At 43.0% G+C, this 20,147-nt stretch overlaps 1 protein-coding gene across 2 annotated transcripts; it reads right to left on the reverse strand.

Moving 5' to 3' along the window:
- Positions 1-1,473: 1,473 nt before the first annotated feature.
- On the reverse strand, positions 1,474-11,266 carry NADK3 (NAD(H) kinase 3). Of its 2 annotated transcripts, XR_015541555.1 has the most exons (6): positions 11,088-11,266; positions 10,159-10,404; positions 9,403-9,483; positions 9,058-9,118; positions 2,126-2,277; positions 1,814-1,950 (listed from the first exon to the last, which is right to left on the reverse strand). XR_015541555.1 is itself a non-coding variant. In XM_087379384.1 (5 exons), exons 1-5 carry the CDS (start codon positions 11,175-11,177, stop codon positions 1,575-1,577), a joined length of 945 nt encoding a protein of 314 aa, XP_087235510.1. In that variant the 5' UTR covers positions 11,178-11,266; the 3' UTR covers positions 1,474-1,574. The 2 variants fall into 2 exon arrangements, 1 of the variants encoding a protein (XP_087235510.1); XM_087379384.1 differs by lacking the exon at positions 9,058-9,118 and having other exon boundaries at positions 1,474-1,950.
- Positions 11,267-20,147: the final 8,881 nt, after the last annotated feature.

A 20,147-nucleotide genomic window follows, 5' to 3' on the forward strand; every position in this document is an offset into this window, starting at 1 on the left:
AGCCCCACTCTAATGCCATGATGAAACAAGCCCATGTATGCACAAGTATATGCACAACACATATCTTAGCAAGCTGCCTATGGGATCTCATCCCCATTGCCTAGCCACCCCATGAGACTACCCAATCACAAAATTGATCCAAGGATATGGGCCTCCTCTTCTCCTAATGTGATATATGTTATCTACCCATATTTGCCCTTCTACATAAACGACTATTGTCCTTTAGGCTTGTCAGATGTCATCTACATGTGCATTTGACCTCCCTTTAAATTTTATTATACAAAATTGGCTTTTTTAATTTGATGCCAAGGTCTAAAATCTAGAAGACCTTCCAAAATCCAAGAATCAAATTCCAATCTCCAAAAAGAAACCCCATCTTGAACATTGTAAGCAAGTACTCATCCTCAGTGTAAGCAAACCATTCAATTGAACCAACATACTCTCAAAAACAATGCATCACAATGCCTCATCTTCTTGGACTTCTCAACGATTGAAATCTCCTTATATAAAGTAATAGTTAGGGAAGCCATAGCTTTCCACATGTAAACCTAATGAAACTGGTGTTCATGCAACGTGTAGTATTTTTTCATGAAACAGAAACATAAGATAACATCCATCTAAACTTGATAGAGACAAGCATCCACACAGAAATAACAAATTTGGTTAATGTTCAAAAGCATTCGTCTATGGGACATCCCTCAGATGTATGTCTATAAGATGGCCAATCAAAGGGGTTTGGGGATATGCATGTGCGTGTGTGCACACGTATTGTTGCACATGCATGTAGGGTACGAGGGGGAGTGGGAAGGGGGCAGTGGAAAGCAGGGGGGAAGAGAGCAACCCACCCCCTGCAAAACTAAGTAAAAAAGCCGGAAAGTAGATCTCGTTAGTTGAACGTCTATAACCACAAGGTCTGAAATCTATTCAAAAGGGTGATTAAACAGCTTGACTTTGCTATTCATGCACTTTCTAAGTAGTGGGTTCGATCATTCAAGGACATGCGGTCAGCCTTCTTATTGCTCGACTCTAGCATCCATCTTTGTGTATGGATGGCATGCAAGAGAAAACATTGGCATTAATAGAGAGAGTCCAAGAAAGCCATATGGGCTGAGTTTAAATCTCATATGGGCTGAGATAGACTATGTCATCCTAGCCCCACCTAGGAATCCTACTTTCTCAACGCTCATGGATGTCCACAACAAAATTCTTCCAATGTAACATTGCAAGGTACTAAAGAATCTCTCCTTTTCTATTCCTTCTAGTTGATATAGATCAAGAGGCTGCAGATCAAATGCAAAGGCTGCTCAGGCTGTTCCACACTAAGAATAGGGTAGCAAAGGCAATGCTTGAACGTGTTTGCCAGTCTGTAATGATTATGCAACAAAATAACCCAGGAAACCAGGAATTACTGTGTTGTTTGTACAATGCCAGGATAATTCTTTTTTAGGAATCTGTGGGTATACAAAAGAAGCAAATATAAACAATGCATGTATTTGCTTATGTTAACGTGACTTCCAGTTAGAAAATAAAAGAGGGGGAAGCATAAAAGCATTCCAGATTGGTCCAATGTTCAATCAGGCATGCAGGATAGAATTGCTCAAAAAAATTTGAAGATGTGGCGCATCCAACGATATTTCAAGGACATGTCCAAACTGTGCAGGGCAATATACATGTGATCCATCAAAGTAAGCATTCCCTTGTCTGCCCGTGAACTTTATCTGGAGCACCTCATCTGCTTTAATAAATCCGTGCATAAATGCCTGATGTGAAAGATACGGTGTAACAGGCTCTCTAACCATGTACTGTAATTCTGTAGATGATGGTGGCATAATGTGTCCTCCTGCAGATCGCATAGCAGCTGTTGAGCCAATTCCTGTACATATTCGCAATCCACTTGAGCGTGAATGAACCAGAGGCGATAAACGCTCTGCAGTATTTAATTTGCAAATGCTGTCACACACAAGAAAGAGTCTATTAGGATGGAGAAATGAACTAGGTAAGTTTTCCAAACCCCCACCCTGCAGGGGCACAGGGGCATGTCTTGGAGAAAAAAATCCCATTTTTGAATGAGCAAGCAGATACTATAATTCCAAGAGCACAAAGTTGAATAAGGCAATGGCCTGACCTGAACGTACAGCGTGTAACTGCGGCAGGATTAGGATGAGCAACTAAGATATCATTCAAAGCATATGTCCTCAGAACAGTACCATTCAGTCGTGCTGATATCCTAGGCACATCACTTGGACACCTCGTTCCTTCCATAATTTCTTCCAAAACCTTCAGGACAAATACAATCAGCCGAAAATAATCTACTTCCAGAAACTTGAAGTTACATGAGAGCTTGGAAATTACAGTTATAGAATATATGTCCAGTTATTACAGATTGGTATTGCTGCATACTTGTCAAAACCTTAGTTTTCCATGTCTACTTTTTCCAGGAGCTTCTAATGTCGTGCAAACAAATCAATGCTGAGAAAACTGAATGTTAAGATAGAAGCAGCTTTTTATAAGGAGAAACTTACAAAAAGCCCAAGCCAATCCATAAAACGCAAGAATAAAATGTTATTGTAAACACGATTGCAAAATGTTAGATTATGTCATAGCACCTCTCACAGCCTGGGAATCTGCCTGGACACCAGATCATAATAACCAAGGACTAGGATTGGACCACAAACCTCAGATTCCAGGAACATTTTGCAATGAAGAATGGCTTACAAGAGCACCAAGGCATACATACATCGGCATCCATGTCATAAAGATAACATGCCTTGTGCAAAACCTTCATGGTCTCTTTTAAGTTTCTGCTTCGTGGCTGTAGTAAAACATAAGGCTAGAAAATGCAGAAGATTTTTTTTGGGAGCAGGGGGGGCGGGGGTCCTGAGGTTCCCTTTGTTGAAGATATGAAAAAGCCAACAATTCATCTAAAAACGGTGGCTGCAATCTTATTTGAAATGCAACCACTACCACCAAGTACTTTGTGTTAGATAATCCTAAGTGTGCAGTTCTGCATAGCATCTAGTCTTTCGATTTGCAGAAATGTCATAAATATTGTAGCACGTCGAGTTGAACATCTAAATACCTTGGCACACGAGGACTTCAAGATCTTTCTCTAAACTAATTGCAGCAGAGAAACTGAGAGCAGCGTTGTTTCATTGTTGATCAGGAAACTAGAACATGCAAACATCAGATCTCCTTCTCTATTTGTTGCTTGCAATTCATGCCTTTGTTGAATAAATGTGAGGGAGAGCAAGGTGAGCCTCTTGTTCCATAAGTGTAACATGCAATGGTAATCTGATCGTGTAATCACAGCAAGACCTTCTTTAAACCTTTAGCGAGTCTTTAGAATTATGCACCATAGAGAGAGAGAAAGGAGATAAGGGTAGAGAGAGAATGGAGTCGACAACCGATTGGGTCCATGTACCCACACTGAGGGCCCCCTCCCCCAATCAAGGGAGCACTTGGAGAACTGAGAAATACAAATAACACTCTTCCAGAGAATACGGAAATGCGCTTCTGAAGAGTACAATGTGCACACGGATAGCAGACTTAAAGACCTGAGACGCAACGCCGACCAATACCGAGACCGTGATGCTATCCACACTGACAATGTAGGGCACTTCTGCAAGAATAGACTTGTGCTGTCCACCGGAATGCAAGGTTACTGCGTGAATGAGAGAGTGAAAGCTAGGAGTAATAGATTCTAAAAGAGAGCTGAGAGATGACTGAAATATAGAGCTGAGAAGTCAGCTGTGCAAACTGTAAAAGATAACTGAAAAGAGCTGCTGAAACAGTACCCCAAATCTTACTCCGTTTGCTGATCCGAATCCCCGACTGATGCGCTGCGTAAACACCTTCCAGGAGGGCTGAACTGAGGCCAAGAGCTGAGGCTGGTCAGACGCCAACTTCTGGAAGTGTTAGGCTGCTCAAGAGGGGCTGGAGTGGAGCTGTAGGAGTGCTGAAGGTAGGAGGGCTTGATGAGAAATGAGAGGGCAGCAAGGGCCCTATTTATAGGGGCTGGGGAGCCAGCCAACAGCCTGGCTGAGCCAACTGGTTGCTGGGCCCTTGGCCTATAAAAGCCCTTCCCTGGCTCATTTGCTAGGGAGCTTTGTGGGCAGCCTTTGCAGGCTGCCTTGCTTGCTTACCTCTGGTCCAACTGGTCAGCTTTTGGGGGCCCCTCTGGGGCTCCTATCCTAGCCTATGACCTATACCTAACCTAACCTAAGATGGAAACAGTAACTACCTACTGTTCTCCAATGGGTACCAGTGAACAAGACTGACTGTCTGACTTGACCTAAGGCTTAGAGACTGACTTAGGTAGCTTATGCTTGACTGTCCTTGGACAAGGGAGCAAAAAGGGGTCACAGCATGCGACAAAATCTCCTACTAGGGAATTATTACCCACTTGTCAATGTAGCTAGTGTCACATTGCACCCAAGAGTAGGGGTGCATGTGACATTCCCTCCTTAACTTGGTGGTAGGTTCATTGCTTCCAAGTAGTCCGCCAAAATCTGTGGGAACTCCTGGAAAAAATCTTCATCCATTCACTCTACTTCATGGGTACCTCGATCACGGAACTTGTTGTCTCGGATCTTGCGTCCTGACCCATGCTTGAATTTATGAAGAAGGATGTACTCTGGATGCAAAACTTCAGCTTCATCAAGAACTTCAGGTTGCTACTCGTCGTCAACCAAGCTACATGGAACACATTGCGTATAGTCCAACTGTTCGGAAGGTGTAACTTCATTGTGACATCATTGATCTTTTGAATGATAGGGAATGGTCCGAAGCTCCTGAAGGATAGCTTAGGGCATTGCTTGCCCACCTACTTCAATCTTTGCTCGATAAAGCTCATGAGACACCAAAGTACACCCCACTGTCTTGGCCAGCTAAGGGGAGATGGCATCTTCTGAACTCCCCATATCGAACATGACAATGAGCTGATGCTCATTAGCTATGCCGTATGCTCGAATGAGCACCTTCTTTTGATCTGAGAGGTCGCCCTTCTTCTTACCTTGAAAGACCACCGTGGGAACGGCGTTCAAAGTAAGAAAGACGGCATTCGTAGCTGAGGATGGTGACGTGGCTGGAAGAGCCAATACATCAGCAATGGACGAAGTAGACGCTTTCACAACCTTTTCGGCAAGCCACTTCGTACAATCCTTCTTGCCATGCCCAGCAATGTGGTAGCAATGAAAGCAATGATGTTCTCGGTGGCACCAATTCTGCTTGTCGGGCTGTGGATAGCCACTCATAATGCCCGCTTTAGCCTTCTCATCCGAAGTCATCTTTGGCTTGGATTCCTTTTGACCATAAGCCTGGCCGTCTTTCTTTTGGTACTGGTTGTCCTTTTAATTCTTACACGCAATGTTGTTTGACTACTGTGGGGCTTTGGATCTGCTTGGGCTTTCCCCCCGTTCAACATCATCTCTTGATTCTGGGTGAGAGACAACGCCTGCTCATAATCAGGAGGGTCGAAGTTCCGGATGGTAAAATGGATGTTTGTGTCCAATCCTCGAATGAATCGCTTCATCTTGTCGCTCTTAGACACGCCTAACTACTGCACCAGAGTTATGACCTTGTAACTGTACGTCAACACAAGCAAACCATTTTAGGAGGGACAAGAAAACTCATTCTCCAAGTTAAGCATATACTGTGGCGGAAGAAAACGGGCTTTGAGGTCGATAACAAACGTTGCCCAAACAAAATTCGTCTTAACAGTTATTGGGTTCGTATGCTTCCTAGCCCAATGTTGCCACCAGAGAACGGCCTGACAATGTAGGACACTTTTGCAAGGCGAGGAAAATGCCGTCTACCAGAATGCAAGGTTACTGCGTGAGTGAGAGAGTATAGATTCTAAAAGAGAGAGAAAAAAAGAAATATAGTTTATTAAAGTCTTTGGAAGACCCATGGGTCTATGAGACTGTGAAAAATCTTCTACAAACAAGCCGTGGTAGTGGAGCTACTAAACGAGCATCCACACCAATGCAAAATGCAAAAAATGTAGAATGGCAGTATTAAGTCCTAAGTGCAACATATGGTTCACTATATATCAATCTCAACACCATCATCAACATCATCATCATCATTGGCATGTCTCCTGGTCATAGCTCTGCGTCTAACCAGGGGTACTTTGACCCCCATCGGTCGGGCTCAGACTCTAAACAAGGCGGGGATGTCCCCAAGTGTAATCTGTGTGTCAACCCTCTGTCTGAGCTATCGGGTCACAAGCTCCGAGTCACGGTCACGTCGAGGCCTCGTCTCATTGGGGTCCATGTGATCTGGTTGAAAGAACTCCGTGATATAGCTCTGAGAGGAATCAGCCGAGGAAGAAGTCTACTCCTGTCTCCGTGCTCGGAGTATCCTCTCGCGGTGTCTAACTACCTCATGAATGAGACCTGCCAAACACCACTGGTCTGGGTAGGAGAAGAAACATCCCAAAATCCCATAACTATCTCTGAAGAGGCAATAGAAACGCCCTCAGATATCATAGTAAACAAGACACCTGAAGATGAAATGCTCCTCTGTCTCAACCTCCTACATGTCACACAATGTGCATATGCGTCTCTCCCTGGGTAGTCGCTCTGCTATGCCGCTCTCGATACGAAGTCTGTGTGAAGAGACCCGGAACTGCCTAAGAGAGATCCTCAGCGAGTGGGGTAGGTGCATCTACGAGTATCTTGGTGAGTCAATGAAACCCTCCATTGTGATATGTAAGAAGTGATACAGAGAAGCTAAGCTTCACTCGGAGTTCAATCGGTCCCTACCAGGTCCAAAATGTGTGTAGCTGTTATAGATCCTCACGAATAACCTGGTTGACCTCGTGTGATAGGAGGGGAGAAAATGGAGTATCCATGTTGTACTGGAAGGGAGGTAGTCTATCCATGTGGAGCCCCAATCGCTCAAACCATCTCTCTGTGCATGCATACCAGCACCTCTGGTCCCCTCGTAAGTGTGATAGAAGAGGACAGAGCTATCCATGGTAGCCTGCTACACCCAAAGATGACTGAAATATAGAGCTGAGAAGTGAGCTGTGCAAACTGTAAAAGATAACAGGAGGGCTGAACTAAAGCCAAGAGCTGAGGCTGGTCAAAGGCCAACTTCTAAGAGGGGCTGGAGTGGAGCTGTAGGAGTGCTGAAGGTAGGAGGGCTGGATGAGAAATGAGAGGGCAGCAAGGGCCCTATTTATAGGGGGATGGGGAGCCAGCCAAAAGCCTGGCTGAGCCGACTGGTTGCTGGCCTCTTGGCCTATAAAAGCCCTTCCCTGACTCATTTGCCAGGGAGCTTTGTGGGCAGCCTTGCTTGCTTACCTCTGGTCCAACTGGTCAGCCTTTGGCGGCCTCTCTGGGGCTCCTATCCTAGGCTGTGACCTAGACCTAACCTAACCTAAGATGGAAACACGAACTACCTACTGTTCTCCAGTGGATACCAGCCAGTGGATACCAATGAACAAGACTGACTGTCTGACTTGACCTAAGGCTTAGAGACTGACTTCCATAGCTTGTGTCTGACTGTCCCTAGACAAGGGCTCACAAAGGGGTCACAGCATATGACAAAATCTCCTACTAGGGAACTATTACGCACTTGTCGATGTAGCCAGTGTGTCACACCCAAGTGCAGGGGTGCATGTGACAATAAGAGGGCGTCAAAAGCTTGAAACCTGGTGTTTGGGTCATCTTGAGGTGATCATCAAGGCGTGACAGGGTTACATATACAGAGATGGACAGTAGCAGATCCATGCAGCGGAAGTCTAAACACACATGATCTCTCACAATGCAACTACTAGATAAATGAACCCATGAACTGAAAATTACAACAGAAGTAGAAGAGCAAAATAATTTAGTATAAACTCACCTGCGAGCGTGGGAAGAATTGCTCAAAGTGAGCTACAAATCATCAACACATGGGCTGGAATCACTACAGCTAAATAGAACTGTTGAATCTCAAAAATATAGAAAAGGCACTGCGCTGCTCCTCACTCTTCCTACACACCTGCTGTAAAACGCTTCAGTGGGACTGGAAGAGTAGGGCTATGGCCCTCCTCTTATAGGCCAAGAGAGGCCCTAAAATGAACCAACCAGGTCTATGGGCCAACCTGATGGCTAACCAGATGCTGACCATTTATTGAGTCTGTTGAGCCCACATCTATCTGCCATGCATGCCCCTTTACAGCCTATATATAAGCATCCTGCCTGGCTCATAAAGACAAAGAAGGCCAGCTCTAATTGGAATCAATTGCAAAGTGATTCTAAATTTGTAAACAAAATTCCCATGACCCCTCCGAGTGAGATTTCCTGAGAGGCAGGGCTGCTGCGAGAGAGGGATGCAGAGAGGGAGAGAGAACAGATTGGCTCTAATACTTGCCCATTGATTCACCTAATCAATCGAGGGCATCCATCAAAAATTAATCACAGAGAAGGAGGGCTGCGGAGGGGAGAGCTGTCTGCAGCTAGCAGGTCGACGGCAGCAAGGAAAAGGGGGGGGGGAGAGAGAGAGAGAGAGAGAGCAACAGCACTGAGAGGGAGGCAGGTGAGAGGCATACATTAATCAGGTGCCCTTCGCTTAGGTTAATTGGGCACAGAGCTCCTTCCACTCATACTAATGCCCATTTTTCAACATCGTGGGCACCTACTCACGTGAAAGGATTGCAAGGCACTACAGGAGCTTTCAGGCCTAAATATAGGGGAAACATCAACAGAAGCACTATGCGCACAGCACACCAAGCAAAGGCAAGAAGTTTCAGTGCATTGGACAAAGTAGATGCAGCACAGATGTGTTGTGCACTGGCACATCGGCAGATTGAGTTTAAAGTGCCAGTTAGAGTCAATGGCACATTGCTCATATAAGTAATGGCAAAGAATGCGATGGACCCAACATAATGACATCTGCTCTCATTTCTTCTGACATCTAGTAGATTTCGGACTGTTCAGCTGGTGATATATAAGAATATCTAGATTATCTGTGATGCTCGCTCCCATGCCTCTTCCCTCGACAACATCCAAAAGTTTCTGAGCTCAGAAATAGCTGTTTAATGTCTCTTGCTATAAATTTTAGCCATACATGCTTTTTTGAAGAGTTTGGAGGTCTCCAGCCAAAGACAGCTATTGATTGCAGCCAGAAACTGAAAGATAGCGTTCAGAAAATCAGTAAAATTACAAGGCTTGAAACCTCAAATTGAAAGTTATTTTGCAAGCATATACCTCATTTAAAGGGCTACACTCCATTTAACAAGATGGCAGGATTGACCTAGCATTTTCAGAGAAAGGCGAACAAACCAGAGAAAAGAAACTTTCTCTATGATGTCATTTATGTGCCTTTAAATGTTTCAAAACAAACACGTTAATTATAATCAGAGCCACATAGAGGAAATATTTAAAAACAACAATAAGAAACCCTTCATTTCACCTCCTCAAAAGTTTCCTTTGTTGCTGCACATAGGTGACCTGCACTACGAGTTGCATCAAAATCTTCCAGCTTCTCCTGCACCTGTAATATGAATTGAAGCACACATATTTCATAGACTGAAGTCACGTCATTTTGTATAAAACACTGACACTGTTGTTGTTCATGTCTACCAGCGCAGCACCAAAGCAACATTGTGAATTGAAGATATACATATGGTAGTTAATATTGTCTGCAAGGAAAAAGCAAGATAGAATGTAGCATGTATTATAATTCTTTGATAGATTTGCTTGGTTCATACAGAGAGGCACACAGTATACATATAGATGTTTACATATTCTAAAATATTATGCAGGAATATTTTTTTCCCTGGAAAAAAGTACCTTCTATTAAAACATTTGAAAACAATACAAAGAGTTGAGGTGCTGAGAGCAAAAGCGTGCTGTTATGCAGGAGTATTGTCTAACAAGGGATGAGATCAGACACTGTGCTGGAGCAATGACCTCCATAACTTAATAGGACAGGAAAGTCCCTGCTGTGAACAGCCTTACGAAGCCAACCGCATCTCCCTGCCGGATGAAATTTGACCCAAATTTTGATTTTCCCAACAATTAACCCACTAGGTCTATGCCATCACTAAGATAAACGTAAAGGCAATGTAGGCTCTGGATGCATGCTTACTTTTTGTAACCCTGTCCTGAAGTCCATACCCTAAATCTATAAAGAAACCGTGTCGTTGGTAATATCCTGCAAAAATACCTCATTAATTTGGGTCGGATCTGAGTTGACACCAAGAACAGGTATAGAGCTGTCCACAAAATGACTAGCTTGCAGAAGGGTCCCATCACCCCCAACCGTGACGACTAGATCCACATCATTAATTGGCTCTGTCAGCTCATCTCGGTAAAGGGACTTCCAATGGATCTTCCTGCTGTCAAGGACGTCCTTACAACATTTAACTGTAACCTCATGTACCCTATGCCGATCTTGTAGATTACCAGTCACCTGTCCAACAATCAGGAAGACGTTGCTAATGAGATACGCGAATTAATCTTTATCTCAAGAGACGCAATAAATACAAGCAGCTGTAAAATATTAAGGGAAATTACATAATAGCACAAATCTCATTCTGCATAAGCTGTTGCATACCATTAACTCTTGCAGTTGACTAGCATTCAGTTTTCTATGTGACGAGTCACGACTCGCAGGTTTCAAGGGAGAAGGAAACTGCTGGGGATCGTCGAGCCAATATTAAATTATATACCTGAACTGTGTATCATCTTTGCGTATCGTACTCATGGCATGCCCTCTTGTGACTTCGCACCTGCCTACGAGTTAAAAAAAGACGCGTACAGTATCGTTCGTGAAGTAGTATGCGTTCTGGTAATGCCAAAACTGGAATGAAGTACCCCTTTCGTGATTCCATGGATGGACGTGGGCACCATTTAGAAAGGAAAGTCGACGATACAGGTCGTATACTTACTCACCCATAATGTCCAAACTCGCATTTCTAACGAGTATGTACGCAATTAGATACTGTCAGGGGTCCTTTCCTCAACGCTCACAGGAAGACGAAACGTTTGTAAGCGCAGTCGTATGTTAGATTTTGTAAGATTATTGAGGCCACTACTGTATCCATGAAGACATGCACATTCAAATATTCACAAGAACCGGAAGAATTCACGGACCTGATGCAAAGCGGTGATGGAGGCTTCTTGGTGCTGTTGAACGTAAAGCTGGAAAGCGCTACGCTTGAGCAAGAGAAGAGCCCGACGCATTCTGAGCGAGCTCCAAGCTAAGAAACATTCTCATTCGTGAGTAAAAAGCAGCTTAGATGCCAAAGTTCCACGCTATACATAAAAGACCCATGTAGTGTTTACAGTCCTAAGTTCAAATCCTCAAAGTTTGAATTTCAAAGTCTCCTGCCCTTTGCCATCGTAGCCCGTCCTCGTTGGCCCAATAAGGCTCGGTTCACACCGCCACGAACGAGGTTGGTCGCCAAGCTTGGTCGTTCAAACTTCACACCAACCGGCTGTCATCAGCCTGACACCAACTTGTGATTGATGTAGCAGTTGGAGGAGACGAAATGAGCCAGTCACACCACCCACCCGCCCATTGCGAAGCAAATAGAATTGGAGGATGGTCACCATTCACACCAGCCACCAGCAGTCATCAGGCTGCAAATTTATGACACCAACTTGTGATTGGTGTAGCAATTGGAGGAGACGAAATGGGCCAATCATGTAGCAATTGGAGGAGTTGGCCATGGAGTGGGCCTTCATGGGCCGAACACAAATATTTTGTGTCAATGTCCAGGCCCATCCCTCCTACTGGGCCACCTAGGACAAGAGCCCTTCACACCACCTTTTGGAGGATGGTGACCGCGTGATGTGAACACAACCTAAGAGGGACAAGCACCAACATTGATAGAAAAGATTTGGCTACATGATTCGCCCATTCCCTCTCCTCCAACTGCTACACCAATCCCACGTTGGTGACATAAATTAGTAGGCTAATAACCACCAACTAGTGTGAAGCACCACACCTAGCCATCCTCCAATTCTCTTTTCTCTTCCATGGGCGACTGGGTGGTCTAAACCCACCCTAAGGGGGACCAATACCATGGGCAAAATGGCGTTCAGAATTCGAGTTCGAAGTTACGGAGGTCATCAACTAGGAATAAGGGGGCTAATCTTTGTTTTTTAACTTTTCAAAAATGTTGTGAAACATAGAAAACTATGAGAGCCAATGCTTAGGTCAAGGGAGGGCCAGTACTAAGGCATTGTTCATCCAAAAAATAGTGAAAGGAGAGCTTGGTACATCATCTTTTTCTATGCAGAATATTGGGTAGTACATGCCTCCCTATTGAAGGGACTGGAGACATTTTAAAGGCACCACCTCTTTACTAGCCCCTTTACCCTAGAGGGAAGTAATCCCCTCTCTCATCAAGTTATGTCTTCGCCTGGGAGCTTTACATTAAGGCCAGTTTCACAAGGCACCTAGTAAAGAATCCCCTACCAAGAGTGAGTGCAAGCATACTAAGTTAAGAAATCATATACAAGAGCGTGTGTGACCTTTGGCCTGGTTCCAGATTAACAAAAAGGATTCACAAAGGGCTCAAGTGGAAAATCTCATGCCTGGGCCTTGAGGGTCCAATGTTCAATTCATTCTCAATCCCCCATTAGCCCACAGACATCGGACATGTAGTTGGGAAGGGTTCCATCGGGCATGTCGCTCACCTGTCGGCACTTTTTGTTGTGCATGGAGGGCAGATGCTTATGAAACGATGAGAAGGTTGACATGGATTTTCATTGGCTACTGCCTACATCCACTACCATTTTGCGGGCAAATATTTGTGAAAGCTAACTATCACAGAGACTGAACTTGACCAAGCACTTGACTTGGATTTTAAGCTGACCAAGAAATGGACACTTCATGTTGTAGCTTAAGATCAGTTACCGTAGACTTAAGATAATCTAGGTGTGCATGCTACTACATAGGGTCATAGTTTCCACTAATAAGGTTTAAAGTTTCTAAACTTACAATGGAAGCATTAACTCAAAGTGCACAGTATGCTCATGTAAATTGGGATGAATAACATAGTTGAAGATGCATCCATTACTTATCCCATGTCATTACATAGAAGCAATTTGCAAATGAATGTCCAACCTTCTCACTGCATAGAAACATCTTAGTGTAGTACAATCTTGCATGATCAAGGCTAGATATAATTAGTCACATTTATATCTATGGAGCCAAGATGCATTATGTTCACTCAACCAAGATCATGGATGTTTGAATGCAATATCATTGACCAATGGTAACTAAAACAACAAAAAATAATACAACAAAGGGGGATACGCTACATTGAAGACTTGATATACCATTTGTCTACATCATTATCTAATAAAGCCAGCTTTCTATACCATTATTTGTCTACATCATTATCGAATAAAGCCAACTTTGAATTCGAAATGGAACGTCTTTATCACATAATTTGACATTATGGCGTATGGGCATGCTACAACTATGGAAATCATGACCTAATGGAGATGGAGCCAAAGTCTATTCATAAAATGTTCATAAAGTGGAGCAAACATTACCCTACACAAACAAAAGGAAGAAGATGGATGTGATGTGATGTTGAGACGACAATCAAAACTAGATAGGAAAAACTACACAAACCTATGGCTTTGCTTAATGTGTATGCAAAATCTACACAAACAAAAGGAAGAAGATGTATGTGATGTTGCGATGACAATCGCAACTAGGTGGGAATAACTACACAAGCCCTTCTATATGCCTCCATTTGCACTAAATCCAAAGTGTCACATGCTTCATATTGAAGTTCTTAGGGATTTTGCTTAATGTGTATGCAAAGCTTTACCACCCTAAGTCTAAACCCACCCTAAGGGGGACCAATACCATGGGGGAAATGGCGTTCATAGTTTAAGTTCAAAGTTACGGAGGTCATCAAGTAGGAATAAGGGGGCTAATCTTTGTTTTTTAACTTTTCAAAAATGTTCTAAAACGTAGAAAACTATGAGAGCCAATGCTTAGGTCAAGGGAGGGCCAGTACTAAGGCATTGTTCATCCAAAAAATAGTGAAAGGAGAGCTTGATACATTATCTTTTTCTATGCAGAATATTGGGTAGTACATGCCTCCCTATTGAAGGGGCTGGAGACATTTTAAAGGCACCACCTCTTTACTAGCCCCTTTACCCTAGAGGGAAGTAATCCCCTCTCTCATCAAGTTATGTCTTCGCCTGAGAACTTTACACTAAGGCTGTTTCACAAGGCACCTAGTAAAGAATCCCCTACCAAGAGTGAGTGCAAGCATACTAAGTTAAGAAATCATATACAAGAGCGGGTGTGACCTTTGGCCTGGGTTCCAGATTAACAAAAAGGATTCATAAAGGGCTCAAGTGAAAAAGCTCATGCTTGGGCCTTGAGCGTCCGATGTTCAATTTATTCCAGATCCCCCATTAACCCACAGGCATCCAACATGTAGTTGGGAAGGGTTCCATCGCGCATGTCGCTCACTTGTCGGCACTTTTTGTTGTGCATGGAGGGCAGATGCTTATGAAATGCTTATGAAATGATGAGAAGGCTGACATGGATTTTCATTGGCTATTGCCTACATCCGCTACCGTTTTGCGAGCAAATGTTTGTGAAAGCTAACTATCACAGACACTAAACCTTACCAAGCACTTGACTTGGATTTTAAGCTGACCAAGAAATGGACACTTCATGCTATAGCTTAAGATCAATTACCGTAGACGTAAGATAATCTAGGTGTGCACGCTACTACATAGGGTCATAGTTTCTAAACTTACAATGGAAGCATTAACTCAAAGTGCACAGTATGCTCATGTAAATTGGGATGAATAACATAGTTGAAGATGCATCCATTACTTATCCCATGTCATTACATAGAAGCAATTTGCAAATAAATGTCCAACCTTCTCAGTACATAGAAACATCTTAGTGTAGTACAATCTTGCATGATCAAGGCTAGATATAATTAGTCACATTTATATCTATGGAGCCAGGATGCATTGTGTTCACTCAACCAAGATCATGGATGTTTGAATGCAATATCATTGACCATTGGTAACTAAAATAACAAAAAAGAATACAACAAAGGGGGATATGCTACATTGAAGACTTGATATACCATTTGTCTACATCATTATCTAATAAAGCCAACTTTCTATACCATTATTTGTCTACATCATTATCTAATAAAGCCAACTTTAAATTCGAAATGGAACGTCTTATATCACATAATTTGAGATTATGGCATATGGGCATGCTACAACTATGGAAATCATGACCTAATGGAGATGGAGCCAAAGTCTATTCATAAAATGCTCATAAAGTGGAGCAAACATTACCCTACACAAACAAAAGGAAGAAGATGGATGTGATGCAATGTTGAGATGACAATCAAAACTAGATCGGAAAAACTACACATACACTATCATATGGCTTTGCTTAATGTGTATGCAAAACTACAATTATGTCGTTGCTCGTTGTAAAAAAGGTGTTCACAAGTGTAGTATAGGTGTTCACAAGTGTAGCATAGGTCCTCGGGTGTTGTGTAGGCTAAGCATGGAAAGCAAATCTCATGTGCACGTAGGTGAGAAAGAGGGCTTGATCACAATGATGGACAGAGGCTCTCACGTCCACAAGGGTTCAAGGGTTTAGAAGGGGGGAAAGGCTGAGAGATATATCTAGGAGTTTCAAGGTTCAGTGAGGGTTGTAGGGTTTAGGAGGAATCTAGGGCTGAGGAGTGGAGAGCAAGGTTAAGGGCATGCTAAAACACAATAGTGCAATGGAGATCAATCACATGAAGACAATAGTGAGCTTGGACATTGAATCCTAAAGAGTGGGAGCTTCATTCAATTGAGAGAGATTTATACATGTTGATCTCTATCAGATCCATAGGTACCTCTAGGGTGGGACCTCTTTTGTAGGAGACCTCTTGGTGGACAAGAGCCCCTCTGGGAACTCTTGGGTCTCTACACAAAGGGGGGGAACCTCATGAGTCCCTACACAAAGTGGAGGAACCTCTTGAGTCCCTGCACAAAGTGGGGGAACCTCTTCAGTCCCTCCACAAAGTGGAGGACCTCAAGAAGTTTTGAGTTGTAGTCTTTCTCTCTCTAGTTTTAGTATTTCTCTCTCTAAATCCTAATTTTACAAATATGATTGAATATTTTATAGAGAGGATTTTGGCTATCATCATCCTTTAAGATTCATCATACCATCTTTTAGGCTCAACATATTATAACCGGAGCTTTGCCTCTACTCTCTAAACACACAATGATCTCATCGTCATTGCTCTAGACTACACTTCTAGTCCTTGTGGCCATAGGGTTAACAACTCCCCTAGACCGATTTGATTACCTATCCTCGGGTTGTTAAGTCTACAAATGATGAATTGCTATGGTAGATTTTACCCAATGAGTATGGTAAATATGGTGTCGGTGATAGATGGATCGAGCTTGTTGTTGATCTTTTCCTTATAATCCGCAAACACCATAGATTGTATGCTTAGTTGCTTTTCCACTACTCTAGAAATACAATGATCATTGTCATTTCTCAAGATGCACTTCTAGACCTTGTTGCCACAGGGTTAAAAACTCCCCTAGACTGATTTGATTACCTATTCTTAGGTTATGGGGTTAAGTCTGCAGACGATGTGCTGCTGTTGTAGTTTTTACCCAATGAGTATAGTAAAAGATGGCATCGGTGATAGATGGATCACGCTTGTTGTCAATCTTTTCCTTGTAATCCATGAACATCATAGATTGTTTGGTCAGTTTTTAAGAAGCCAGTATCAACCATTTCTTCTTACAAACACACATACCACCCTTGAAGATATATGGCTCTTTGAAAGAGGCGACTGGTTGTTTGAGCATCTATCTATCAATTTGTGTTGAAACTAAGATTGGGTAAATGGTCACCAATGGTGAGGGACACCTCTAGGATTACTACTAAGCTTCAATATATTTGGCACTCTCCTTGAGTGTTTTGTCATAACTACCTTGTATCTATGATGCATATTCGTCCAAGGCTCTAATTGTTGAGATATTGAGCTCCACTCGCGATATGCCAGGGTGACCGTTGTGTATTTATGTCACCGACTTGTTAGCTGGAGATGCGGTTGCTACACCGCCCACGAATAATAGCTGGATGACAGCTATCCTTATCTACTCTAGTTTGTGGCTCAGTTAGTAAGCCACCTTAGTTAGTTGAGTTTGGTTTGAGACCCACATATAGGGTTCTTCTATTTTCTTTGTACTAGAGTTCTTTTGGCTTACACAACTAAGAAGAGGAAAACTGCTTTCAGCCTCTACCTTTGTGTGTATTCCCCCATTGTGCTTGTGAGAAAGCCTCAAGTGAGACTCCTTCCCTCTCTCCCACTATCTTCACATGGTATCAGAGCCTTGTTCGTGGTAAGGAGCTCAAGAAAGCAAACCAAGTTCGCGGTGTCCTGGTAAGAGGACTAGTGTTGCTTTCCTATTTCGAGTTTGGGAGCAAATCTCTGCAGGTAGCACAGCCAGAAGTGCAAGAGTGCATTGTCTCAGATTGAGACACCCTTCGCGGTGTGACTTTATTTTTGTGATTCGAGGCCATCTCGGGGCCCGTTTTGAAGGCGGAAGTTCTTCGTAGGCACTCAGAAAAAGGCCCTGTTTTTGCTGTGCGACCACTGTTCTGTAGGTCGGTGAAAAGTTGCCGCAGAAATTGCATCGTATGCCTGTGCGCATAGACATTGGGAGTTGCAGATTCATGCTTGTTGCCTGTTGATGCAAAATCGTCACTAGGAAGTGACTGTGTGGTGAAATACCACTTTCGTCAGTTTTGCAGATCTACACGTGTGAGGCAAAAGCTGTGTTTTTTGCAGTGACAGAATATTTTGCAGTGTTCTGTAATGGCATCTGATTCTCTTTCACAGATTGTCAGTGAAAAGCTTGATAAGAACAAATTCCAGGCATGGAAGTTTAGAATGACGAATTTCCTTATGGGAAAAGGCCATTGGGAGTTCATTACAGGAAATGAAGAAGAACCTGTTCTTCCTAATGTTCCCAATCAACAGGAAATGCAGGCATTTAAAGGATGGCATGAGAGAGCCAGGAAAGTTATGGACTAGCTGTCTATCAGTATTTCGGACTCCATGATTGTGCATATTCAGAATGCAAGTACGCCAAAGGAGGCATGGGATACTTTAGCAAAAATGTACAGCACAAATATGCAAGCCAGGAAAATGCAGCTCAAGCAGGAGCTGCACAATGTGCAGAGAGAAAATATGAGCATCAATGACTACCACATGAAGGTGAAGAAAATTGCGGATGCACTTGCTTCCATTGGGTCGCCACTGGATGATGACGATTTAGTTTTTGTGACCTTGAATGGTCTAGGAAAGGATTATGCATAGTTCTGGACATCCATTGCCGTCCGTGAAAAATTTCCTGATTTTGAGGAGTTGATTGCTCTTCTAATTTCTGAAGAGCAGAGAAATGGTGGTGCATCTTCTTCAGCAGGAACTTCAAAAGAAACTGTCTTCTACTCAAATGCTGGCAGAGGTAGAGGAGGCCGATCTGCAAGCCATGGTAGAAATCAGATTATGCAGCAAACTCAAGAAAACCAGTCCTATGCAGGAGGACGTGGTAACTCTAGAGGCAAGGGGAGCCAAAGAGGCCATGGTGGATGGCAGAGAGGCCAAAATGCAAACAGCAATGTTGAATGCTACTATTGTGGCAAAATGGGTCATATGGCTAAAGACTGCTACAAAAAGCAGAATGACATTATGAATGGAAAATTGCAGCAAGGCAATTATGCATCCTCTAGTAGACAGGGTGATGACAGAAATGAGCATTTGTTTATGGTGCAGCATATGACAAATTCTGTGACAAGTGCAGAAGAAAGCAATGATGTGTGGTATGTTGACTCGGGTGCGTCAAACCACATGATAGGTCATGCTGAATGGATGCAGGATGCAAGGAAAATGGAAAAACTAGGATTTGTGGAGACTGGTGATGATACTGCACATCCTATTGTGCAGATTGGCAAAATTCCTTTGTCTATGCAGGATGGGAAAAAGAAATACTTGTCTGATGTATTTCATGTCCCGAACATCACCAGGAACCTGGTTTCTGTTGGTCAGATGGTTGAGCAGGGCTTGTAGGTCAGATTTAATCCTCATGGATGCTTTGTTGAGGATATGAAAAATAGAAGGGCAGGATGTTTACGTTGGATGCGGACATGCCTGAATTGAGTGCAGCAATGTTTGCACATGGGACCGGTGTAGTTGCAGATATTGATATCTGGCACAAACGCATTGGTCATGTCAATATACTGCGACTTAAATCAATGCAAGCCCAAAATATTGTTGCAGGATTGCCTAAATTCAAGGTTGCAGAAATGCACAAGGTTTGTGAAGCCTGTCAATTTGGGAGAAACAGGCAAGGAAACCTTTTCCTAGGCATGTTCAAGAGAGTAAAAAGCCATTGGAATTAATCCACTCTGATGTGTGGACTACTAAAGCTGCATCTATTGGAGGCTATCACTATTTTGTCACATCTATTGATGACTTCAGCATAAAACTTTGGGTGTATTTTATGAAAAAGAAAAGTGAAGTGTTTGGGCACTTCAAAGCTTTCAAAGCTATGGTTGAAAAAGAAACAGGCCTGCAAATAAAATGCCTAAGGTCAGATGGAGGGGGAGAGTACCTCTCAAATGAGTTTGCAAGGTTCTTGCAAGAGCATGGTATAAAGCAGCAATATTCATGCAGTCATACCCCACAGCAAAATGGAATTGCAGAAAGGAAAAACAGGCATATTGGAGAGGTATCTCGCGCTATGCTAAATGAAAAAGATCTACCAGATTATTATTGGGCTGAAGCAGTTGCTACAGCAGTTTATATAATGAACAGGACTCCCACTGCAGCAATACATGGCATGACGCCAGAGGAGATGTATACTAGTAGGAAACCAGATATTTCTCATTTGAAAATTTTTGGTTGCATTGCCTATGTCCATGTGCCAGATGAGTTGAGGTCCAAGTTGGATCCAAAAGCTGAGAAGTGCATCTTTATTGGTTATTCTCTGCAGCAGAAAGGGTATAGATGCTATAACCCTTCTACACGTAAGTTCACAGTGAGCAGAGATGTTGTTTTTGATGAGATGAGCAGCTGGTATAAACCAGTAAATGTGATGATTGATGTAGATGCACAAAATGGTAAT

This window comes from Dipteris shenzhenensis, chromosome 9, assembly GCF_047967505.1.
Source record: "Dipteris shenzhenensis isolate YYH24624 ecotype China chromosome 9, Dip_SZ_1.0, whole genome shotgun sequence".
Classification (NCBI taxonomy): domain Eukaryota; kingdom Viridiplantae; phylum Streptophyta; class Polypodiopsida; order Gleicheniales; family Dipteridaceae; genus Dipteris; species Dipteris shenzhenensis.

Excerpts from the sequence above, each read along its gene's own strand:
- NADK3 (XM_087379384.1), bottom strand. The coding sequence starts at position 11,177 with ATGCGTCGGGCTCTTCTCTTGCTCAAGCGTAGCGCTTTCCAGCTTTAC. Across the intron at positions 10,405-11,087 it reads CCATCACCGCTTTGCATCAG|GTGACTGGTAATCTACAAGA; the intron begins GTCCGTGAATTC and ends ATTGTTGGACAG. Across the intron at positions 1,951-2,125 it reads GTTACACGCTGTACGTTCAG|CATTTGCAAATTAAATACTG; the intron begins GTCAGGCCATTG and ends TGTGTGTGACAG.